This window comes from Gracilinanus agilis, chromosome 5, assembly GCF_016433145.1.
Source record: "Gracilinanus agilis isolate LMUSP501 chromosome 5, AgileGrace, whole genome shotgun sequence".
In the NCBI taxonomy this organism is placed as follows: Eukaryota; Metazoa; Chordata; class Mammalia; order Didelphimorphia; family Didelphidae; genus Gracilinanus; species Gracilinanus agilis.
The window spans coordinates 130,679,401-130,704,542 of NC_058134.1; the positions used below are offsets into that span (position 1 = coordinate 130,679,401).

Below are 25,142 nucleotides of genomic sequence, written 5' to 3' on the forward strand. Positions count from 1 at the left end.
CTGTTTCACCCCTTTAAAGTGTGGAAATGCCCCGATTCTGCGTACCTTCAATGCTGCGCCCTGTTGTGGGGTTCCTTCGTTCCTCTGGACTCGTTTTTATTTCCCCTTGAGGGGTCCTGTGTGGTTCGGTCAGGAGAGATCGAGCAGCTGCTCCTTATTCTGCCGCCATCTTAACCGGAAGTCCTCCCAATGCTTTTTTAACTAGTTACTGCTGCATCTTAAAGTACAAAAATTTTGAGAGAATTTATAAATTAATAGGTAATAGCTGATGCATAGGGATATGTGTATTAAGAATGCATCTTGAAGTTTTTGAGGACACCATCATATAGGGAAAGTAGCATGTTTTTAAAAAAAAATGTGATTTGGTGCCACTGCTAGAGACAGTAATTTGGTGAAGTGGATGATTTGTCTGACTCGGAATGTCATTTCTTATCAGGAAATTAAAAAGAATTTCCATCTTCAGTGTTTGAGGTGTGTAAAATTTTTTAATAAAATGAGATTATTGCCTCAGGTAGTTCTAGAATTCTGAAAACATGACACAAGAAATCCAACTTAGAAAATGAAGAGACTTAATTGGCACAGTATGAGGTAAAAATGTTAGATCTCTTCTTCATTCTGACTTGGAGTACAGTTTAATTATTTTAACCAAACACCTTAAGTTAAGAAACAAAATATTGAGTAAGTTTCTATAGTTTTCATGTAGTTTCTATAGTTTTCATGTAGTCCAACAAAAAGTAAATTTGCTAAAGTAGTGGCAAAATTTCAGAGAATAAGCAGTCATTACTGATAATTGGTCTTAGCCTAGAAATAAATGTTTAGGGATTAGGGATTTAGGACAACTCTAGTTATCAGTTAAGAGATTGCACATGAATGAAACTAAGCACATCCCTCACATTAACAAGCAGGAAAAGTAACAGTTATACAGTCACATGATGACTTTCTGGGATTTCTTGTTTTCCTGATTTCTTTTTTAACATGTCTGCAATCTATAACCTTTTAAAATGTACAATGAGTAAACAAACAGGTCAATAATGTTTCACTTGGAAACTCTTATTGAATAGTTAGCCTAAGAAAGAGGATCATTGATTTGGTGATTTAAAATACCCAGTACAATATAGTGTTCACAAAGGCAGTTTTCTAAGATCATTTGCTTTCTAGATCTCTGGATAATATATTTGGATGAAATTAAAATGATAATCTATAAAAACATATTCTTCACTGCCCTATGCATCCTTTTTTATGTTGGGAAAGGTGGGGGGGGTTGAATATAGGATGCTTATCTGTCTTTCCCATCATAACCTCAAAGGGATAACTAAACTAGGAGTTTGAATGCTTGTTCTTCATATGAGAGTTGACTAGATATTTCTCTTTAAAATCATATCTGGCAAGAAGTATGTGGCACTAGAGAAGGTTTGGTTCCTTGGCAGCTCACAACTTTGAGATTTCTAATTATTCTACTGCCAAAAAAGCCCCAAGTTTTCCACAAATGTGTGTGGAAAATTTGAGAATAGAGAGAAAAATTTCATTTTGGAACCTGGAAGAAGCTTTATTGAAAAGGTGTCACCTGAGTCAGTACTTAAAGGAGAGGAGCATAGATATTTCAAAATATGGAGAATGTCTTGGTGGGGAGCATGGGAATGGTAAGCAAAGGAATAGTGAAAGAATAAGATCAATGGTGCTTGGTAGTACAATTTGGCAGAAAGATTGAATTTGTACATGGAAATGGTATGGAGTTAAGGCTTGAAATTTAAGTTGGCAACAGATTTTGGAATCTTTTTAACATCATGGTGAATGAAGTGTTCATAATTCTTCAGTAGGCAATTAGGATCCACTGAAAGTTTCTGAACAGGGAACTAGTTGACCAGGTCATTGCCTTAAGAAGATTACATAAACAGTCTTAGAGAATATAAAATGAAATGGAGAGGGAAGAAAGTCAAAGGCCAGTTAAATTATTCTGAGGTAATCCAGGAAAAGAGTGTAGTTTGACTGAATTAGAGTTGTTGTAATGGAGAGTCCAAAGATGAGAGATAATTTGAATTACTTATCCTTTAGACAACTTAGTTTAAACAATTGGTAGATCTTGGATGATGAATAAATGGGTTTTTCAAAAGAGGGAAACGCACAAGATACTGTCTCTTTAATTCTTTTAGGCTTTCTCTGCAAATATCTTGCTTAGAACTATTATATTTCTCTTAAAACAGTATTTTATAAATTAAGGACAGTCATTCCCATGTTTTATTCATTGACCGTACTAAGCTATATTGCACTAAAAATGTGTCTGCGGTATAGAAAATACTCAAAAGGACTTAGAACTAAGGATCACAATAATACACAATATGCAGTGAAGAAGAATAGGTTAAATATTTGTGTTATAAGTATTCATATGTAAAATAATTCAATGATAAAGATAGATTAATTACTTTGAAAAAAACGTAAGTTTATAAGAAATATGAGATACTGAGACCACCTGAGTTTTAAACTACCTAAGGATGCCTGATTTTTCAGATTGCCATAACCTCTTCTCTGACATTAATTACTTTCTAATATACTTTCACTTATGACTTCTGTACATAGCATGTTGTAAGGTATAGCTGAAGAATGAAACTGTAATAATGTTTATAATATTTTGATGAACAGTTGATGTAATGCATATAACTTTGGCTTCCTATGCAAAATCAGCTGACCACCAGAGTCTCTTCCCTTCTTCAGAGTTCATAAAATAAATGCAATAAAATCTGATCCATCAAACCATTGATATGAAAAGGGACCTCATAGACTATTTAGGCCAGAATTTCTTTTTTTCTTTTTACTTATGAGGAAATTTTGGTCTAGAGAGGTGAAGTTATTTAAACAAGATTATTCAAATAGCAAATTAGCAAAGACAAAATTAGAAATGAGACTATAAGATCATAGATATAGAGTTGGGTTTGATCTTATGGGTGACTTAGCACACCTCCATTCTTTAAAAGTGAGGAAACTGAGAGCCAGGGAAGAGAAATTACTTAATCCAATGTCATACAGAGTGAAGAGGCAAAATAAGCATATAGAATTATAGAGCTCAAAAGGATTGCAGTATCTATCTGTTTCAATCCATTCCTGACAATTCTTCTTCCTCCAAAGATGCCTGAGAAGTGACCTTTGTGCTTTTTCTTAAAGACCTCCACTGAAGGGGTATCCACAAATCATCCAAAGCAATTGGATGCAATTTGCAATGCAAAAATGAAAGGTTATATTGTTAGAAAGTTTTTTTTATTTCATTAAGCCTAGATTTCCTTCTTTAAACTTTTTTTTTTTTTTTTTTTGCCTATTACTTCTAATTCTTTTAACTGGGAATATGGGTAAAATCTTCTGACTTAAAATCCAGTGGTCTTTCTACTGCTTTACACATATCTGATACACAGAATACTTTGTTAGTAACTTGTTTAGACACTTGTTACTGCCCCTTCTGTTATTAAACACATATATTGATGTTTAAAGATCATTCTTATTTGACCTTTTGCCTTCAATGGGAATAATGGATGTTTACAATTGCACAAGAACTTATTTTACGAAGAATCTACATATGTTTATGTAGTATGACTGGCATGTCTGGAATTCTTTCCTCCTCATCTCTGACCTCTTGATTCCCTAGCTTGCTTTGCATTTCCAATAAATTCCATCTTCTGTAAGAATGCTTTCCCAGTTCCCCTAATTACCAGTTCTTTCATTCTTTTGATTATTTCCTATTTATCTTGTATGTATCTCATTTCTTCCAAGTTGCTTCAAAGTTGTCTCCTACATTAGACTGTGACCAAGGGACAATTTTGTTTGAATTTTATCTTATATCCTCTTTCTTAGCTCTGGAACATTACATATAAAAATGACTGACCTATAATTAATATCAGTAGTTTGAAAAATGGCCATATTAGTGTCTGGCTAGTATTAATTTTTCAAATGGTGAAAGAAATAGTAAACCACTCCTACATCTCTTCCAAGAAACCCCAGTGGAGGTCACGAAGAGTCGGGAATGACTTAAACAACTGAACAATAGCAAAAACATACTCAAAAAGGCAATCTGTTTTAACTTCATGAGGTCAGCAGATGTCTGCTCCAAATAAACTAATAGTAACAGGCAATATTTAGATCATGCTTTGATATTTTCAAACAACTTTATATATTTTTATTTACTCCCCATGACAGCCTTATGACATAGGAGCTATTTTTTTAATCTTCATCTTACATATGAGGAAATTGAGACTGAGAGATATTTAGTTGCCTTTTTAAGATTACAAAGTTAATTAAGTGTCTGAGGTAGGACTCAAGCTCAAGTTTTCTTTTACTCCAAGCTTAATGCTATATTGCCAAAGTATGTCAAGAAATTGTGGAATCAGGAGATGGTCATTCTTAGAAAATTCTTAAGAAACCACAAAAAAGTTCCAACTGGCATAATGTTTCCAGTTTCCTTGAAGACATAACATAATATAGATTTGCTTACTATTTTACTTACAGAATCAAAGAATCTGAGTTAGAAGAGATTTTAGAACACAACTAATCTAATCTATACCTAAACCAAGAGTCCCTTTTACAGTATGACAAATTGGCCATACAGTTATTTTTTCCCTTCTAAAATGAATCCAGTATCTCCTGAGTCAGCCCATTCAACTTTTGGAAAGCTCTCGTGGATAGGAAGTCTTTCCTTATATCTAGCTGAAAACTGCTTCTCTGCAGCCTCTATCAATTGCTCTTGTTCCTGTTCTCTAGGGTCAAACAGGACATACCTAGTCTTTCTTGCATCTGGCAATTTTTAAAATACATGACTGCTAACACGTGCCCTCTTTCCTTCCTCCCAAGAATTCCTCCTTTAGACTTAACATCTTTAGCCCTTTATTTCTTTAAATCTTACCGCAAATCTCCAGCATCCTCCTATCCTGGTCACTCTCTTTTGGATACACTCCAGCTTATGTTCTTCCTACAGTGTAATAACCCAAACTAAACACACGACACTCCATATGTGTTCCAGCCAGAGAAAATTACAAAAGGGTACTTACTTCCTTTGTTTTGGATGTTATGTGTCCCTGAATGCAGCCTACCATAATATAATCCTTTTTTGGCTGCTATTTTGCACTGCCTCAGCCAGCAAGTACTTGATTTTCTTGCCTAACAGAAAACTGGAATGATCAAGGACCACACCAATTTAATATGCAAACTCATTTGTAAAATTCTACCCATGAGGTTATCAGCAGTATCACATTGAAAACACAGTGTTGGGAGAAAAGAAACTTACAGAAACCTTTCTGATAAACACAACTGACAAATGTCATATTAAGTGCATTTTTTTTTACTGGATGGAGGACAATAAATTGATGAGAGAGAAAAAATCACTAAAGATTTTTAGAAAAGATCTTTGGAAATTCTTAATTTTGTTAATTGGTCAAACATAAAATATTTCCGCTTTAATGAGATCCATAATCACTCAACAAAGCTTTCCTAGCTCCCCAACTAAGAAAGACAAACAAGCAAAGTATATGAAAATTGCCTAAAATTCGTGTTCTGATATGTAGCTATATGGGCAACCCTTAAGCCTGGTCTATCAGTGCTTGTATCTTGGGCAGAGACTGCCAGTGGACAATTACTTGACCAAAGAATTGATTAAAAATATGATAGTGAGTTGAATTGTCTTTCAAATAATCAATCGCGTTCCATGTGACAAACTTTTTGCTAGTGCTGAGAATACAAATACCATAAATTAAAATATCCCTCCTTGAAATAAAATTGTTTTCTTAAAGAAAAAAAAAGGGAAAATGGTACAGTCTTTTCAATCTTCTCAAACTTATCCTTGCTGTAAGGGCCCACCATTTTTAACAAAAATATTCTTTTGAGATTCTGAATAGTCTTGAAATAACCCAGTCATCAAAGAATTAATCATGAGGTCAACCAAAGGGCAATGGAGAGGCACAAGGCGAGTGTGAATAGGCTATATAGCACATTACAAACTAAGAACTGTGTAAGAGAAACTGAGCTAAAGATGCATTAGAGATATATGACCAGAAACCAAAACAAAACCCTTTTTGTCCCATAGCATGAGCAAGGGATACTTGACTCTAGGCGGAAGAAGTTCTCTGTAGTATGAAAGAATCCTGCATTTGGAATGAAAGAACTTGAGTTCATGTCTTCACCCTGTCACTTATTACTTGTATGGTCTTAGACAACTCACTAATCCTTATTGTCTTCAAGTATAAAATGAAAGGCATTGGATTATATGACCTTCATGACACATTTCAGCTCTAAATATGTAATCCTGTGTGGGCAATTCATATGTATTCCAATGTTATTTGAGCTTACAAGTAATATGAAGAAAAACATACAATACATTAAGTGGGATGCCCTGTGTAGGATTTCCACAAAGGCTTAGACAAGAATCCCACAGGATGACATGGATGATTGCAGTTTGTGTTGGTGCATGCAATTCTCATCTTCAAGAAATTATAAATCCATCAAAATACCTATAACCAATGAGGTTAGTAATTTCAAAAATTATTTTTTATTATTAGGAACTTGACAATCAAATGTTTGAATATTTCCTTATAAAAAGATTAGTATAAGTGGCTACAATATAACTCTATGGATTTCTGTTACAGATGCCTATGTTTTTATTAATATTTTAAATAATGTTGTGATTGATGAACACTGTTCTGTCTGTGCCTCCTACTGAAATAACATCCGATCTGTTATGCATATTCAAAAAATGTTTCAATGATGCTTTTCCTTCATTTTCTTCTCTTTTTAGAAAAACCCACTATCACATCCTTATACCCCTCCTTAACTTTCTCCAAAGAAAATAAAAGACCTCTTATACAACATTGAAATAAGTATAGCCAAGCAAAGACAAATGCACACATTCCCTGTTTCTGAAAAATGTAGTCTCATTCTCAACCTCTATTCCATTGTCTCTTTGCTAAGACATCAGAATCATGATTCATTATCAACCTTTTGCACTCAAAATTGGTCATCGTATGCAAACAAAACCAATGCAGCCAAGATTAGAAGGAAAGCAAGAAACTGAGAAATACATTTTATAGCAAGTTTCCCTGATAAAAGTCTCATTTCTTAAATATAATGGGAACTTAGCCAAATTTATGACAAGAGCCTCCCTCCAATTGATAATTGGCCAAAGGATATGAATAGGTAGTTTTCAGGGGAAGAAATCAAAAGCTACTACTAATTTTTTTTGCAAACTACATTCTTTGTTACTTAGAATACCTTTTGTATTTTTAATTACCCCTTACATATAAGATATAATTTGCTTCTACATCCATTGGGACACTAGGTTTTTAAATTTTTATTATTTTTTAAATTTAGAATATTTTTCCATGGTTACATGATTCATGACTCCAAACCTTCCTTCCCTCGCCCCTCCTGGAGCTGACAAGCAGTTCCACTGGGTTATACATGTATCATTTCAAAACCTATTTCCATGATATTTGTATATGCACTAGAGTGATCTTTTAACATCAAAATCCCAATCATATCCCCACGAACCATGTGATTGATCGTATGTTTTTCTTCAGTGTTCCTGTTCCCACAGTTCTTTCTCTGGATGTGGATAGTGTTCCTTCTCATAAGTTCTTCTGGATTGTCCTGGGTCATTGCATTGCTGCTAGAAGAAAAGTCTATCACATTCTATTGTACCATAGTGTATCAGTCTCTGTGCACAATGTTCTCCTGGTTCTGCTCCTTTCACTCTGCATCAAATCCTGGTCATTCCAGTTCACATGGAATTCCTCCATCTCTTTATTCCTTTCAGCACAATAATATTCCATCGCCAGCATATACCACAATTTCTTCAGCCATTCCCCAATTGAAGGGCATCCCCTTGTTTTCCATTTTTTTGCTACCAAAAAGGGCACGGCTATAAATATTTTTGTACAAGTCTTTTTTGCTATTATCTCTTTGGGGTGCAAACCCAACAGTGGCTGGATCAAAGGGCAGGCAGTCTTTTAAAGCCCTTTGGGCTTTAAAGTTCCAAGTTCCATTTTTGGCATCTTTGCCAATCTGATAAAAGTTAGTAACTATTTTAATCGTTGAGAAAATCATTTTGATGAAGCAAAGACTAGAAGGCATTTTAATATGCCAATGTTCTTTGCTCTTTAACTATGTTTTTCAGGCGATATTAGTTATTGCATTAATACTTTAGGAAATAGTAGCAACCTTTCCAGCAAAAGAAAACTCTCTTAAACCCCCAAATTGAATTCAAATTATTCTACTTAAGTTTAAGTACAAGCTGTTATTCTGAACTTATAAATATTTAAGCAATGTTAAGTGTTGTGTTTCTCTGTAGAGCCTTGGAAAAACTCGTTTTATTAACTGAAAATGTCCTTTTTATCCTACTTGAAAAATAAATATTTATCAGTTTTTAGGCAAAAAGTTTAAGATGTTCAATATTATTAATTGTACACATAATCATTAAAGTCATGGCCTTAAGGCATTATTGTTTTGCAGAGAGCTTTTCACTTCCTCTCAAATATATTTTACTTTTTTCTTAAGAATGTGAAATCCTTTCATGCATACTTTCTAAGCCATTATTAGTTACACACTTTTCTACATGAAGATATTGTCTTTTGAAAATGGAAGTTAATGTCATTCTTTTTTTAGACAAAATAAAGTGAAACTGTTTTCTTTTATAAGTGATTTCAACTATAACAGAGAATTCATTGTAATGATAAAGATAATGATGATGATAATAGTTAGCATCTATGTAGTGTTTTAAAATTTGCAAAGTTCTTTGTAAATATTAACTCCTTTTATTTACCCTCATAACCATCTTGGGTGGTATGTGCTATTATTATCTCCATTTGACAGATGAGGAAACTTGAAGAGGCAAAGGTTAAATAAGTCTCCCAGGTTCAGACAGCAAGTAAGTGACTGGGACCAAATTCAGCTCAGATTTTTTTGACTCAGCAAGTTCAGTTCTCATTTGTTATACCACACAGGTATTCCCCAAGGTATTTGTTTGTATTATAATCAATAAAATTTTATATTCAATAAAACTATTTTCCACTTTTAGTAAAAAAGATATCAAGAGGTGTCATGGGGCTAAATTGTTACATATATATTATACTATTACATATAGCCACCTACTACCTTCTTTTTAATGTAGCATGGCTAAACAGTTATGTTTTTGAAAATGGAGAGCTTTCGTACTAACTTAAATTTTAGGTTTATGTAATCAATAGTCTTCTTATAAAATAGTATTGCCAATTCATGTGATTCAAATATAACCAGATGGAAGCAGCTACATTTTTCAGGGTATTGAGAGCCAGACTTAAAGACAGGAGGTCCTGGGTTCAAAACTGGAATCACATATTTCCTAGCTGTGTATATCCCTGGGCAAGTCACTTGGCCCCAGTTGTCTAGATCTTACCCTCTTGTACCTTAGAACCAATGTATAATATTGATTCTAAGATGGAAAATAAGGCAATATATACATACACACATATTACCAGACCATGGAAGGTTCAGAAGAGTGCCATGGAGATTATTAAATGGAGGGAAAATAGAAATATTTAGTTATCAAAACAGGTTGTCAAAATATGTTAAAGGAATGGAATTATTTAGCTAATATGAGAAGTATAGGGATGATTTAATAACTTTCCAAATCAATCAATGCTATTTAAAAGATGCTGCTGCCGTCTATTTCATCCTTATGCAGTATAAGAAGAAAATGGATTATAGCACACAATGAAGGGATTCAATATAATAAAAGAATTTCCTGACAGCCAGAATCAGAAGCACCAAGAATGTATATGAAAAGTTGTTTGTTTTTCCTGTCATTCAGTCTATACTTTTATTTAGTACTTACTATGTACAGGCACACTACTGATCACTACGGACACAAAGGCAAAAATAGTCATTACTTTCAAGGAACTCATAGTAAATAAAATAGAGGAAAAGATTTAAACAGGAAAAGTGAGATATCAATAGAGGGGAAGATCCCATCATTAAAAGAAATAAAAAATGTTTTTGGAAAGGGGATGGAATTTTGACTGGAAGTTAAGCAAAGGAAGCAGGAAGATGTAGAATGAGAATATTTCAGGCATGAAATACAAAGTCTCAAGATGGATTTTCTTTTTTCCAGAATAAAACCATTCTGTAAAGAACTCTGAATGCTAAATAAAAGATTTTGGTTTTTATCCTGGAGGTGATAGGGAGCCAGTGGACTATTTTGAAAGGGAAATGACATAGTCAGGTCTGAACTTTAGGAAGATTAATTTAACAGCTGTAATTTTTAAAATCTCATTTCTGAAACCCTTCCCAGCTATTCTTATAGGTAGAAGAATGGAATGAATGCTCTGAATAACAATTTAAGTATTTCCTAATGGGAGAATATGAATCTGTACAATCAGTAGTCTGTGTCATGTTTTTTCCAGGGTCATGTTTTTTTCAGGTTACCTAGAGACTTGATAACCAATGTTGATACTTCTAGGATCTCTCATCTGGGTTATTGAACCCCAGAACTTCTGGAACCTAAGGATTTGAAAACAACTATAGAAATCTACTCTAGCCATCATTTGCTCTGAGGGATCTATATCAGGCTATGACCACTCAGGCAAAAAAAGTCCTCTAAGGGATCATAGGATAATGCCATAGAAATAGAAGTTGCCTTTATAGACCTTGAACTTTATGGAAGATTCAGAAGCCAAGAGATTATTAAATAATCTGTCCAAGATCATGCAGATAGCAGGTCAAATAGGTCATTTTTAGTCCAGGTCCCCTAAACCCAAATTCACTGCTCTTTCCACTATAACACAGTAGAAATTTTGTAGATGTGTTAGTGAAGAGGTCATTGGAGCCTAGAGAGTGCCCAGAGCCACTCAAACCCAGAACTCAACAAACTTTAATTTTGAAAAGAGCCCTCAAATAGACCCACCACAATCCTGACCCAAATCCCCTTGCTGATAGCCTTGAATTTTCAAAAATTTCGGAATCCAAAGTGCTGGTCAAAGTAATATCATTTAGAGACATCATTGTAGAGGATATCTAATCCTCTGGGATAATTTACTGTATACAAAATAAAAATTTTAAGCTGAGTAGGAAATCATTTGGCTAAACATATGTTTAAAAAACCATGATAATATCTTTTAAATAAGTAGTTAGCTGATAGCCTATTGTTGATATTTAAAGAAATATTTTATAAATATAAAAAATTTTAAATTATTAATTTTTAAAATATTTTTCAATCATATAGATATTGGCTATATTCCCAAGGCAATAGAATGAACATATATTGTTCATGGGATCATAAATTTAGACCTAGAAGAATCTCTAGATATCAATTAATCCAACCCTCTCATTATACAGAAATATAAAGGTGGTCCATATGATTTAAATGAAAATCAAACAGCTAGTAAGTAGCAGCACAAAGATGTGAACTGTGACTCCAAATTTTGCATGCCAAGTATTGTACCTAACTATATATATATAGATGTTTATATACCTAATCTATTCACTATATGTATTTTCCCCCCATAAGCTGGACAATGCAGATGAACAAGCAGCCCAGATCAGAAGAGAACTTGATGGACGTCTACAAGTGGCAGAAAAGATGGCAAAGGTAATTTATTAGCTTTGGCATGTATGAAAATGGAGATTTTTATGTTTTATTTTTTATAATATCCTTGGGATAAAGCAACATTGTCCTGCTAAGAAATCCTGTGGAAACCTCCAAGGGAGAACAGCACTACCTCCTTCACAGTAACAACTCCTTCCTGAGCCAAGCCTTTAGTCAGAGCTGTATTGCCTGCCTGTCACAAGTCTAGGCAGAAGGGTTGAGTTTTGACCAGGGCCAATGTAAGACTTAGAACCTTTTAATATAATTTGTCTTCATTAGAAGAGCTCCTCCTATACAGACTCTGCTTGCATGCAATCCCCAGTGCATAGCAGATGCCTACTCCTCCTTTCTCTTCCTATCTTAGTGATAATAAACTACTGATGCATAATCCCTTCTCCCTAACATCTCCTTTTCAGTATCTAATTCCTATCCAACTCAACTTTACCCCACTAATGTCCTATTCCAGATGTTCTTCCTTTCAGTGTGCTCTCCTCTTGTTCTTTCCACTTTCTGGAACTCACTAAAATTTGCCTTGCCAAGAATGACATTGCAACCCTGGTCATCCTTTCTAGTACTAATTGCATCTTCTCTTATGCCTTCTTATTCTTGATGATCCCAATTAGGGATTCAAACTATTCCTTCTTCCTCATTGCTATTCCATTTTATCTCCATCATTATCAAACTCTCATTCACTGAGGTTTATTCTTTCCACATTTATCAGTCATTTTGGATCCTAGCAGCCTGTATGTACTGACAGGCTTGGAACATTTTCACTACTTTATCACTGAGTTCAATTCATGGCTCACCATCTCTCTCTCTTCATTTTAGCTCCTTCCTTTATGCTATATGCTTTTCCTTCAAAATAAACTAACTTAAATTTTTCTCAGTCTATTTTACTCTCATGATCTGTTCCTGTACTCAGCTGCTCACAGAGATTATTATCCCCTTCTTGCCCATAAATTATCCACTTACATTATAAGGAATTCCAATATTCCTTTATCAATGATATATTGATCTTAGTATATCAGTGATTTCTTCTGTTTTTCCATCTATACCTATGCCTTATTACTTTTAAGTTTATTTTTCCACAGTAATCTACAATTCTTTAATCTTTTACAACATTCTGAGGCAATTACTCTCACTATAGCTATACTCTTCTCCCACTCAAGTCTTTTTTTTATCAAGTGCAGTTATTTAGTTAGCCAGGGGATAGATGAAAAGTCAGGTATTTATTGTAACTCTTGCTATGTACAAAATGGGAAACCATTCTAGTGTCCTTTCCAAGAAAACCCAAATGGGGTCACAATGAGGTGGACTCTGCAGAAATTACTCAACAACAACTATAATGTGCAAAAAAAACCCAAAACAGTACCTATTTCTTTTTTAAACTTTTTTTTTTATTTTCATGCAAAACACACTTCCATATTGGTCATCATTGTAAAAGACACTCAGACAAATTCCAAACCCCAAAATAAAAGACTGATGTGAAATATAATATGATTTGATCCACATCCATCTGACTCCCACAGTTTTTTCTTTGGAGGTAGATAGCATTCCCCTTCATAAGTTCTTCAGAATTGTCCCAGATCAGTGCATTGCTGAGAAGTAGCCAAGTTTTCACAGTTGATCATAGTACAAGATTGCTGTCACTGTGTACATTGTTCTCCTGGTTCTACTTCATCAGTTCATGCAGATGTTTCCTGAATTCCTTTTCCTGAAATAATTTTTCTTATTTTTTCTTATAGCATAATAGTATTCCATTACCAATATATACCACAATTAGTTCAACCATTCCCCAACTGATTAACATCCCCTCAATTTCTAACTCTTTGCCACTACAAAATGAGCTGCTGTAAATATTTTTGTACAAGTAGATTATTTCCACTTCTTATGGTCTCTTTTGGATACAGACCTAGTGGTGGTATTACAGAATCAAAGGGTATGTAGAGTTTTATAGCCCTCTGGACATAGTTCCAATTTGCCTAACATAATGGTTAGATCACTTCACAATTCCACCAACAATACATTAGTGTCCCAATTTGCTACATCCCCTCCAACATTTATCACTTTCTCTTACTGCCAAATTGTCTAATCTGATAGGAGAGAAGTGGTGCCTCAACTTTATTTTAATTTGCATTTCCCTAATCAAGAGTGATTTAGAACATTTTTTCATATGATTATTGATGGCTTTTGTTTCTTCATCTAAAAATGCTTGTTCATATCTTTTAACCATTTGACAGTTGAGAAATGGCTTGTATTCTTATAAATTTATAAATTTGACTTAATTCTCTATAAATTTAAGAAATTAGAACTTTATCAGATAAATTTGTTATAAAAATGTTTTCCTAGTTTTTGGTTGTTTCCCACTTAATCTTAGTTACATTAGTTTTGTTTGTTAATATAATCAAAATTATTCATAGTGTTTTTTGGTCATAAATGTTTCCTTTATCCAAAGATCTGCCAGGTAAACTATTATGTGTTCCTCTAATCTAGTTATTGTATGACTCTTCATGTATAAATCATATGTTCGTTTTGACCATATCTTGGTATAAGATGTGAGATATTGGTCTATACCTAGTGTCTGCCATACTGTTTTCTAATTCTCATAACAGTTTATGCTAGAAAGTGAGTTCTTATACCAAAAGCTGGTGTCTTTGGTTTTATCAAACATTAGGTTGCTAAGGTCATTTATCCCTGCATATTATATATCTAATCTATTCCAATGAATTATAATTCTATTTCTTAGACAGTATCAGACTGTTTTGATGATTACTGCTTTATAATACAGTTTGAGATTTGCTACTGCTAGGCCAACTTTCTTCACATTTTTTTGTATTGAAAATACAAAAGAAATAAGGAAATCTTTAAAGGGAAAAAAAGAGAAGGAAAAAAGAATGAGAATAATATATATCATGATAATATTTTTTAAAATAACAGCAACCAAATCAAGACAAAAAAGTATCCATGAAAAATAAATCCAAAGGAAATCAAAAGCAGAGAATGTTTATATTAGCATACATATATAATATACAAATTTTAAACAAATTGTAAAAAAGTGGAGTTTATGGGTTTGTACATCATCTTCTTATGCATTTATTTAGTTAAATATTTTGTTGATAGTGGTCATCAATAAGTATATAATTTTATTAAATATATATATTTTTAAAGTAAGTCCTTGAAAATAGAGGTTGTTTCCCTTCTTGGTTAGCACAGCTTCTGGTAGACAGCAAGAGCTTCTTAAATGCTTGCTTATTGTATCAACAAATTTTCCTTTCTGATTTGGATCAGAGTTCTCCTAGGTATACTAGGCTTGCATTAAAGAAATAATTTCTTCTTTTTTCTTTATGTGGTCATCTCTTAGTTTTCTGTAAATAAATTATGTACTAACTTTCATATAGAAATAATCTATTTAAGTTACATACCTTTAGTTTTTTAGATTATCCATGGTGAATATTTTGAAATTTACAACTGACTTTCCCTTAGATGAACGTGCAAATGGAATTTTAATACTGCACTTAGCAAAATATAATTAGGAAGGTAAATCTATTACTCAAAAGATCATATTACACCTCTCAAAGTGAAATATAATTTGAATGAATTCTGAATCATCTTACCCATAGTTGTTTTGTCATAAGCATGAATTATTCAGAGTTGATGTAGTGACAAGAGTTATGCCTTGTCTTTTAAGTAATTAACAACTTGCTAGAGGGCAGACCTCAATTTAGTGAGGTTTTCCTTACTGAATTGAAAGAATTTATTTCTTGGAGGTGAAAACTTTAAGAAAATTGGGTATTTGTGGTTGTGGAACTAAAACTAAAATCTTTGAGTGTTGGATATCTTACCTTTTTCTGGCCCCTAGTAATTTTGAATATTTTGATGAATACCTCTGACCCAGATAATCATATATGTCTTGTGAATTCTTGTTTTACAAAGTGTGTTTTGTTGTTATTCAGTCTCAGTCATGTCTGAATGTTTGTGACCCCATTTGAAGTTTTCTTGACAAAGATACTGGAGTGGTTTGCATTTTCCTTCTGCAGCTCATTTTACAGATGAGAAAATTGAGGCAAACAAGATTAAGTGACATGGCCAGGGTCACACAAATCTAAGACCATATTTTAACGCAGAAAGATGAATCTTCCTGACTCCAGGACTCTCACCCTATCCTCTACCTAGCTATCTTTTTAGAAAGGTTAGAAAAAGTTAAATTTTAAGTGTGTGATTTTTGAGAGTGATAATATTATAATGAGCCAGAATTTTACTAACCAGGAAATGAAAATGGGTAATTGGTTGTTAGACTAGTGTAAGTAATGGCAAAAGGAATAAGATGAAGCATTAGCCTTGTCACTGGACAGTGTAGTTGCCAGTCTGCCACTAAGTATGGTTTTTAACTGTGATCTTCACTCCAGTTTCCTTCTTTGTAATGGACTGATTCTGTTTCCCACACTTATTTGACTATGAAAGCCTTTTCTCATGAGCTACTCTTCCACTGTACCTCAGCCATATACACAAGTAGTCATACTTTGTGATCTTGATAATACCCATAATTGTTTCACTTCTATATTCAGGAACTCCAAAATTCCTTCATCTGATTAAAATCTTTTATTATTGCATATTATCCTATTCCTTATGAATACTAACCTTGCCTTTTGATTTTACTATCACTTTCTTTCTTTATATACAATTTATTTTTATACAGCACATAATTTTTAATTTTTTAAATTTAATTTAATTACTTAATTTTAATTATTTAATTTCATTTAATTTTATGACATTTTTCAATCCAAGTCCTGTCCCTCCTTCCCAACCTCTCCCCTGCCCCCACCATAGCAGGTAATATGCTATGGAATGTAAATGTATTATATAGATACATATTTCCATGTTCATCATGCTGTGAAAGTAGACATGTACCACGTAAACCACTTAGTGAATTCACACCTTCAGAAACTCAATCAGCCAGGATGAGTACTCACCACTCCAGAAGATGAATTTTAGAAAATTCATACCCTTAATTGAGAATTTAACCTTCAAAAGTTGAGAAAGTAAGCTTCAGAAAGTGAGGAGTTCATCCCACAGACTCTGTCCCCTTGGGCAGAGATGGACAATTTGGAAACTGTGATTGGCCCCTGTGAAGAGGGAAAGGGACAAGGATCTGCCATAAAAGCCACAAAATCATTAGTCTAGAGGCAGATTGTCTTTGAGAAGATAGTCTGAAGAGATAGTCTGATATCTGAGAAGGTAGTCTTCAAAGGAGCTTAGAACATGGGCTTGGAGCTCAGCTTCAACTTAGATTCTGACTCCTGGACTACTTCATTGGGAGAGTGAAAAGGACTGACTCCTTTCCTAGTTTCTGGAGAGACAAGTTTCCATCTTGGAGGAGACGGTGGTGGTTACTTATCACTGGCCCTCCTGGCTAAAGACTAGTATAGGTATTTTCTCTAACCTTTTCACAGTTTTCTACTTTTGCTTGTTTCCCCTCTATTGTGTAAATACATTTCTAACTCAAGATATATTAAATATTGGTGGCCACATAATTTCATAAAATCATTGTCCAACAATTAATTTTTCACCTTTACAATATCAAGATCATAGCTATATCAAAGGAAGTATTTGGTAGGCTCCCTCCTCTTGTTATTTTTGCAGATGGTTCATATAATAAAGGAATTAAGTTTTTCTTTGAATATTTGGTTGAATTTGTTCATAAATCTATTTGTGGATTTTTTCTCTTGGAAAGTTTATGGTTTATCCAGTTATTTTCTTCTTAGATGAAATTGTTTAAATTCCCTATTTCTTCTATTTATTTCAGTATTTTGTATTTTTTAATGTATTCATATATTTAATTTGTTAGTTTCATTAGCATAGATGAGCTAAATAGTTCCTGATATTGTCTTTTACTTCTTCCACATGTTTTATGAATTTTCCTTTTTTATTTTTGAAACTGGTTATTTGATTTTCCTCTTTCTTCTTTTCAACAAAAATATATAATATTTTATTTATTCTATGGTTTTAAAATATTCCTTGACTTATTTATTAATTTAATCTTTTTTTAACTTAAATTTTTGTTTTTACTTAATTCTCAATTCATTGATCTAATTATTTATCTAATGTTCAAAAGGTGTTTAAAGATATAAATTCTCACCTTTTAAAGACCTCTTCAACTACAACCCAAATGTATGGATATATTCTCTCATTCTTGTGATTGTTTTTAATGAGATTGTTTATTTTCTTCATGATTTATTCTTTATTAACCAATTCTTTAGGATTATATGTGTCTCTAGTCAAAGTTTAATATTATTTTCAGTTAATACTTATGATTAATTTCTGAACAACTGAGATATATATGTATGCATATACATATAGATATATTCCCTTATATAGTTCCATTCAATAATTGTCAGAACTATCATTTCTAAATTTTCAAATGTTCTATTCAGACTTTTAACTACTTTCTTGCTGTTTCTTAAGCTTATTGAAGGAAGATAGGAATAAATTAAAGTTTCCCACCTTAGTCTTTCTTTAAATTAATATAATTTTTATTTATTAAAATTTTCAAAATTATATAATTTGGGTTTGTATGTATATACATACATCCATATATTTATATGTATTTTTATTATGTACATAAGTGTGCATGTCTATCTATATGTACATATATACATACCTTTTAAACATAAATACTTTTAAAAAAATCAATAAATATTTATTAATTACCTTCTTTGTTCCAGGAATTGTGTTCAGTGTTGGGTAAAAAAAGAAAGGCCCAAAATAGTCCCTCTTCTCAAAGTCTTTAGAGTATAATGGTGGAGATAATACACAAACAACTAAGTACAAACAAGTTATATTCGGGTTAAATTGAAACAGAGGGAGAATTAAGGGGGCTTTGGAGAGACTTTCTATTGATTGTGGGATTTCATATGGAACTTAAAGAAAGTTAAGAGTTAGAGATGAAGAGAGAAAGAATTGCAGGCATGAGGATCTACCAAATAAAATTCATGAAATCAAGAAATGGAGTGTCTTCTGTATACGAAAATACATTTAAGTATTGAAATCAGTTTATTGTCTATGTTGCCATTCAGCAAAATGTAGTTTCCCTCTTAATCTTAATAAAGTTAACTTTATTCTTTGCTCTCTATAATAATGGCTACTTTTAATTCTTTTATGTTTAGCTGAGGCATAATAGATTTTACTCCAACCCCTTATCTTAATCTTTATGTTTTAAATATATTTCATATAAGTAGCATATTGTGGGATTTTTCTATTTTATTCTGCAAACCTTTTCTTTTTATAAGTAAGTCCATCCTATTCATATTCGGCTATGATAATTAATTGATTATTTCCCTACATCCTATCCTCTTAACTTTTCTTCTTTATATTTCTTTTCCCTTGTTTTGTTATTCCCTGTGGAAAAGAAAATCTATTCAGTTGCCATCTTAGCTTTTATTTATGATTTGTTATTCTTCTGACTCATCCTTTGAATCTACCCTTCCTTTTATGCCCCTTTCTCCTACTTTCTATTCCATCTGTATTTCTTTTTAGTGGAAAGTATTCATACACAAACTCTTCATGTATTCTGCTATCTTGTGACCAGTTCAGATGAAAGTGAAGTTCAACTGAAGTCTATTTCTCCCACTCCTACTATGTTTGTAAATAGTTCTATTTGTAAAATCCATTTTGCCTGTTAACAACTTAATCTATTTTTCTTCCAATTTTACCCGAATCTATGTTCTGCTTCTTTTCTTTTTCCTTATATCTTCAAAATATTACAAAAAAGGATTCATAGAACTTCTGAACTCTTAGTCCATCAGTCCTCTAATTGGATGTAAATAGCATGTTTTATTATTAGTCCTTTGGAATTTTGATTTTTCATTGTGTTAATCAGTTACTATCTTCCAAAATCCTTTATCTTGGTCAAAACCTGAGGGATACCTGTTGTTTGAAGTTGTAAGCTAGAGAGAGCAGTATCCTGAAAACCTAGAGAAAAGAGAGCCTCAAAGACTTCAGAGAAGTCAAAAGAATGAGAATTGAGAAAAGGTCATTAGATTTGGCAACTAAGAGATCATTAATAACTTTGGAGAGAGCAATTTTGGTGGAATGCCAATGTCAGAAGCCTAGTTGTAAGAGATTTAGATGAGAATGAGGAAATGAGGAGGCACTTAATGAAGACAATATATTCAAGAAGTTTAGCTTCAAAGGCAGAAGAAAAATAAGTTAGCATGGATGGAAGGTTCAAGTTACTGTTTTGTGAGGATGGGGAAATATGGGTATGCTTGTATGCAGTAGGAAATAAGCCAGCAGACATGAAGAGATTGAAAATGAATGAGAAAGTGGGGATTACAGAGGAGACAATATGTTGGAGGATGTGGGATGGATTGGGCTCACTTGAACAAGTAGAGGGGTTAGCCTTTATAAGAAATAAGACCATTTTATCCTGTGAACTAGGGATGAAGGATGCAAAAGTGGCAGAAAGCATCTGTGTGATGAGAGATAAGGGAGCAGGAATAAGAGGAACTTCCTGGTAAATGGCCTTTTTTTTTCCTATTAGATGTGAGACTAGAATATCAGCTGGTAGAGGAGGAAGAGGATTAGCCATGAAAGGCTTGAGGAGGGATGAAAAGGTTTGGAAAAACATCTTTTGCGAGTGGAATATGGAGGTGATAAGGGATGGGTAGAGTAGGACTAGCTGGCAGCAGTCAGGGTCCAGTTGAAATTATGTTACATAGATTTATATTGGATCCAGTGAGATTAGTTGAGTGATTTTCTCTGCCTTCATTCAGTAGCACCTCTGTATAAGCTTAAAGGTGATGAATGATGGAAATGATTTAAGGCTGAAGCTTGGCTGGGCATTATTGGGGGCATTATAATGGGGTAAGGAATTCAAGAGAGGACAGTGTACAGTTGAATTGGTTCACCAATGGGTCAAGATAGAAAAAAGAGGAGAGAATGATTAGGACAGGAAGGAGGTCTGGGAGAGAAATGAGGGGTCAAGAGATTGGAGGTCATAGGAATGTGTTAAGTGTTAAGTAAAGAAATGCGGAGGGGGAGTGGAAAGGCCAATAGATTATGGTCAGATAAGGGTATTTTAGAATTCTTGATCATGGAAATGGTATATTTGATCTCCTCTCTCTGGTATAATAGATTTAGTTGAGACTTTTCCCTGGGGGGGTGGGGGAAGAAAGGAGATTAGGGACTTTTAAAATTTACCTCACTACTTAAGGCCTTTGCTTTCACAACCAGGTAAAATGCTGTCTCTCTCTGTCTGTCTGTCTGTCTCTCTCTCTCTCTCTCTGTTTCTCTCACATTTTTCCCTTTCACATTTAGTCTTGCTTTCTCCTCACTCCCACCCTTTAGCACAATTTTTCTTTCATGCTTTAATAATAAAAACTTTTAGTGCAATCATAGTCTCTTCGGCAATTTCTTTCCTTCTCAGTGATCCTTTTTTTATATTTCCATTGAAAAATAAAGTTCCTTAATTTTACTTTCATCTTTCAGGTGTTTTCCTGAAAAACCATTGAGGTTTTTTTTTTTAATTTGCCCAAAACAAATTTTATTTTCCTCCATTAAGAAATCTGGATCACCTTTACTGCTTTGTCTAAGGGGCTAAGTTTGTTACTTCAGGGTAATCAGGTTGTGTAGTAGTGAGATAAAACCAAGCCCTACTGTTTCATTTCACTCTGCTATCTTAGTCTGATTCTATTAAACTCCTCTTCTTCTCTTTCACTCTCCTCCTCCTTGATCTGAGGTTATGAAAATTTTTCAGTCTTTTTATTTACCTTTTATACTCTATTTCCAAAGATGGAGTTTTTTGGTTTTGTTTTTGCATATGATTGTTCCTTCTCTAAAATTTCCATGTTCTTAATTTTTTCTGTTTCTCTGTGATGCCATCAAATTCTCTGTTGAGTTTAATGCCTTTCTACTCCAAACTCTCTGTGAGAATGTATATCAGTGATTCCCAAAGTGGGTGCTACGACCCCCTGGTGGGTGCTGTGATGGCCACAGGTGCATTTATCTTTCCTATTAATTGCTATTAAAATTTAAGAAAAATTAATTTCCAGGGGGCCAAGTAATATTTTTTCTGGAAAGGGGGCAGTAAGCCAAAAAAGTTTGGGAACCACTGATATATATGTATTCAGTCAGATAACATTAAAGGTCAGGTGTTTCCTGCTTCCCTCAGCCCTTCTTCCATTTTGATATCATATTCTTCTCATATACCCTGATTATAATAGCTTCCTCTTTATTTCTTCTCCAGTGTATTCCTCTTTGCTTCCCTTTTCTTACTTCTCTTAAAGTTATAAAAAATATGACAGAACTACTCTATTTTCTCAGTCTGTGACCCCTGAAAGTTATTCGAGTTCTAAAAGTACTTTTCTTTATTAGAAATATAAACATGATAGCATCATATAGTCCCTTCCATTTTCTCAAATTTATTTATTTTTCTATATTTCTCTTAATTCCTATGTTTGCATTCCAGAAAATCTACTCAGCTTTATCCTCATTATCAAAACCACTTAGAAGCCCTCAGTTTCATAAAAGATCCCATTTTCTCCTGTGAAATTTTACTCTGCTTTGCTGAGTGAATTATTTTGGGTTGAAGGCCTTTATTCTTTTAAGGCTTTTAGAATATTATATGCCAAGATGTAGTCATTACTGGCAAGCTTATGTGATGCTGATTAGGACCCTTTTGCACATAAACTCCTTTTATATTCTAGCTACTTGCCATATTTTTACTTTGTTGTATAAGTTATGGATTTGGGCTATGTTACTCCTAAGAATATCTTCCCAAGATCATTTATCAACCACTTATTCTTTGTCTGTGTCTTTTGTAGTTTCCTACTTCTGAAATCTCTTTGACTCATAAGGACTTCAACTATTAACTCTGCACATAGAAGTCTTGGATTTAGCCCCCTAAATCATTCTGTCTCACCTAGTGTAAAGCCCCATATTTTGGATTCTCTGTTGAATGTTACCATGGATACCTCTAAGTTGATATTTATAAAAACAAACTTATCTCATAAGAATTTGTTCATCTTTACACTGACTTTTCTAGTTCTTTTAATGCTACCAAAAATTTCCCAATTACTCCAAGGTATCTGATTTTTTCCTCTTTGTGCCTTCCACATCTACTTAGTCATTTAGTCAACTGGGGGGGCACAGGAAATAGAGCACTAGACCTGTAGTCACAAACACCTAAGTAAAAATTCAGCCTCAGATGGTAAGGCAACTGTGTGATCTTGAGCAAATAGCTTAATCTCTGTATCAGTTTCCCCCCTCAGCTGTGAAATGGGGATAATAATAGCACCTACTTTCCAGGGTTGTTATGAGGATCATATAAGAAAATATTTGTTGTTGTTTTTTTTAAAACCACTCAGCCTCCAACCTGACACACTGGATGTGCTTTATAAATGCTATGATGATGATGATGAAAAATCACCTATTTATATTTATAGCTACTCTTTTTTGTAGTGGCAAATTGGAAATTGAAGGGATGTCCATCCATTGTAGAATGGCTAGACAAATTGTGGTATATGATAGTGATTGAATACTATTGTGCTGTATGAAATGAACAGGATGATTTCAGAAAGAGCTGGAAAGACCTACATGAACTGATGCAGAGTGAAATAAGCAGAACCAGGGGAACATTATATATAGTAACAGCAATACTGTGGAATGATAAGATGTTATAGAGTTAGCTACTCTCAACAATATGATGATTCAGGACAATTTTGAGGGACTTATGAGAGAGGATGCTATCCATCCCCAGAGGAAGAACTGTTGCAGCCAGAATGTAGATGAAAAAGATATAATTTTTTCACTTTAGTATATTTGAGTTTTTGTTTTGGGGTTTTGGTTTTATATGATTATTCTCTTACAAAAATGAACTATATGGAACTATATGGATAATACATGCATAATCCAGATCAAGTTGCTTGCCAGCTCTGGGAAGGTGGAGAGAAGGGAGAGAGAGAAAAATTTTGGAGCATGTAACTCGGGAAAATTTATGTGGTAATTTGTTATTACATGTAATTGGTAAAAAAAAGACATTTTAAAAGTGTTGTCTATGGGGGGGGCAACTGGGTAGCTCAGTGAATGGAGAGCCACGCCTAGAGAAGAGAGGTCCAGGGTTTAAATCTTGCCTCAAATACTTCCTAGCTATGTGACTCTGGACAAGTCACTTAACCCCCATTGCCTAGCCCTCACTACTCTACTGCCTTGGAACTGAACACAATATTAATTCTAAGGAAGAAGGTATGGGTTTAAAAAAATGTCTATGGTATACAACCCTCAATTTTTACTCTCACTTGCACAATTCAAATAAAATCTCATATTACCTCAAACTTGAATTTAATTTTATAATCTTATAACTTTTATTTCTGCCTCTCATTCTACCCAGCTACCCAGCTGCCCCCAGTTTTTACATTTTTATTTAGAATATTTTTCAATGGTTATATGATTCATAATTCCTCCTCACCCCCTCTCTCCTCCCCTCTCTCAAAGTCAACAAGAAGTTCAGCTGGTTGTACATGTATCATTGTTTAAAACATATTTCTATGTCATTCATATTTGCAGTAGAGCGATCCTTTAACATCAAAACCCTAATCACACTTCGTGATCGAGCATATATTTTTCTAATGCATTTCTGATTCCACAGTTCTTTCTCTGGATGTGGATAGCATTCTTTCTCATAACTTCCTCTGGATTGTCCTGGGTCATTGCTTTGCTGCTGGTAGAAAAGTCCATTATATTCAATTGTTCTATGATGTATCAGTCTCTTTATATAATGTCCTCCTGGTTCTGCTCCTTTTGCCGGAGGTCATTCCAGTTCACATGGAATTCCTCCATTTCTTTATTCCTTTCAGCACAGTAATATTCCATCACCAACATATACTATTATTTATTCAGCCACTCCCCAATTGATGGATACTCCCTCATTTTCTAATATTTTGCCACCACAAAGAGCACGGCTATAAATATTTTTGTACAAGTCTTGGAACTTGATTTATTGAAAAATTCCCTGTTGTCAGTTTGCTTTTTGCTCATTTGCATTTTTCTCATAAAGGAAATAGTTGAAGATGTACAGCTACATGACCACCAGGACAATGTAACATGGCTGACTTTATTTAAAATCGGTTAGGAAATCCAAGGCCAAAGCAATTTGTTGCCCAAGAGATCTCACCCTTAAGGAAAACAAACAAACAAACAAAAAACCTTTCTTGTTTTTTGTTTTTTGTTTTTTTTTTGTTTTTTTACTATAAAGTAACCTTTGATATGGCTTCAGCAGTCAAAAATCTTCATTGCCTGAATCACTAATACAGTGGATCATAAATTATTTTAGGCCAGTTTTTATCCTTCATTTCATCTCATTTTCATTAATTATGACAGAGAAAACTTTCATCATTTCAAGAATTAGAGGAGATTATTTAAGGGAGAGCTTCCTTCAAAGTATGCAGATTCTTCTTAATCATCTTCATTATCACCATCCACCACTTTGTTTTTTTTTTTGTTTGTTTGTTTGTTTTAAACCCTTAACTTCTGTGTATTGGCTCCTTGGTGGAAGAGTGGT

General features: G+C 33.6%; 1 protein-coding gene across 15 annotated transcripts in view; it reads left to right on the forward strand.

Moving 5' to 3' along the window:
• CADPS2 (calcium dependent secretion activator 2) overlaps nt 1-25,142 on the forward strand; it is a 694,484-nt gene that overhangs the window by 288,457 nt on the left and 380,885 nt on the right. For all 15 annotated transcript variants that reach the window (XM_044678498.1, XM_044678502.1, XM_044678507.1 and 12 more), the window contains exon 4: nt 11,510-11,590. In XM_044678498.1, coding sequence (XP_044534433.1) covers nt 11,510-11,590 — 81 coding nt within the window. The remainder of the gene's footprint in view (nt 1-11,509; nt 11,591-25,142) is intronic.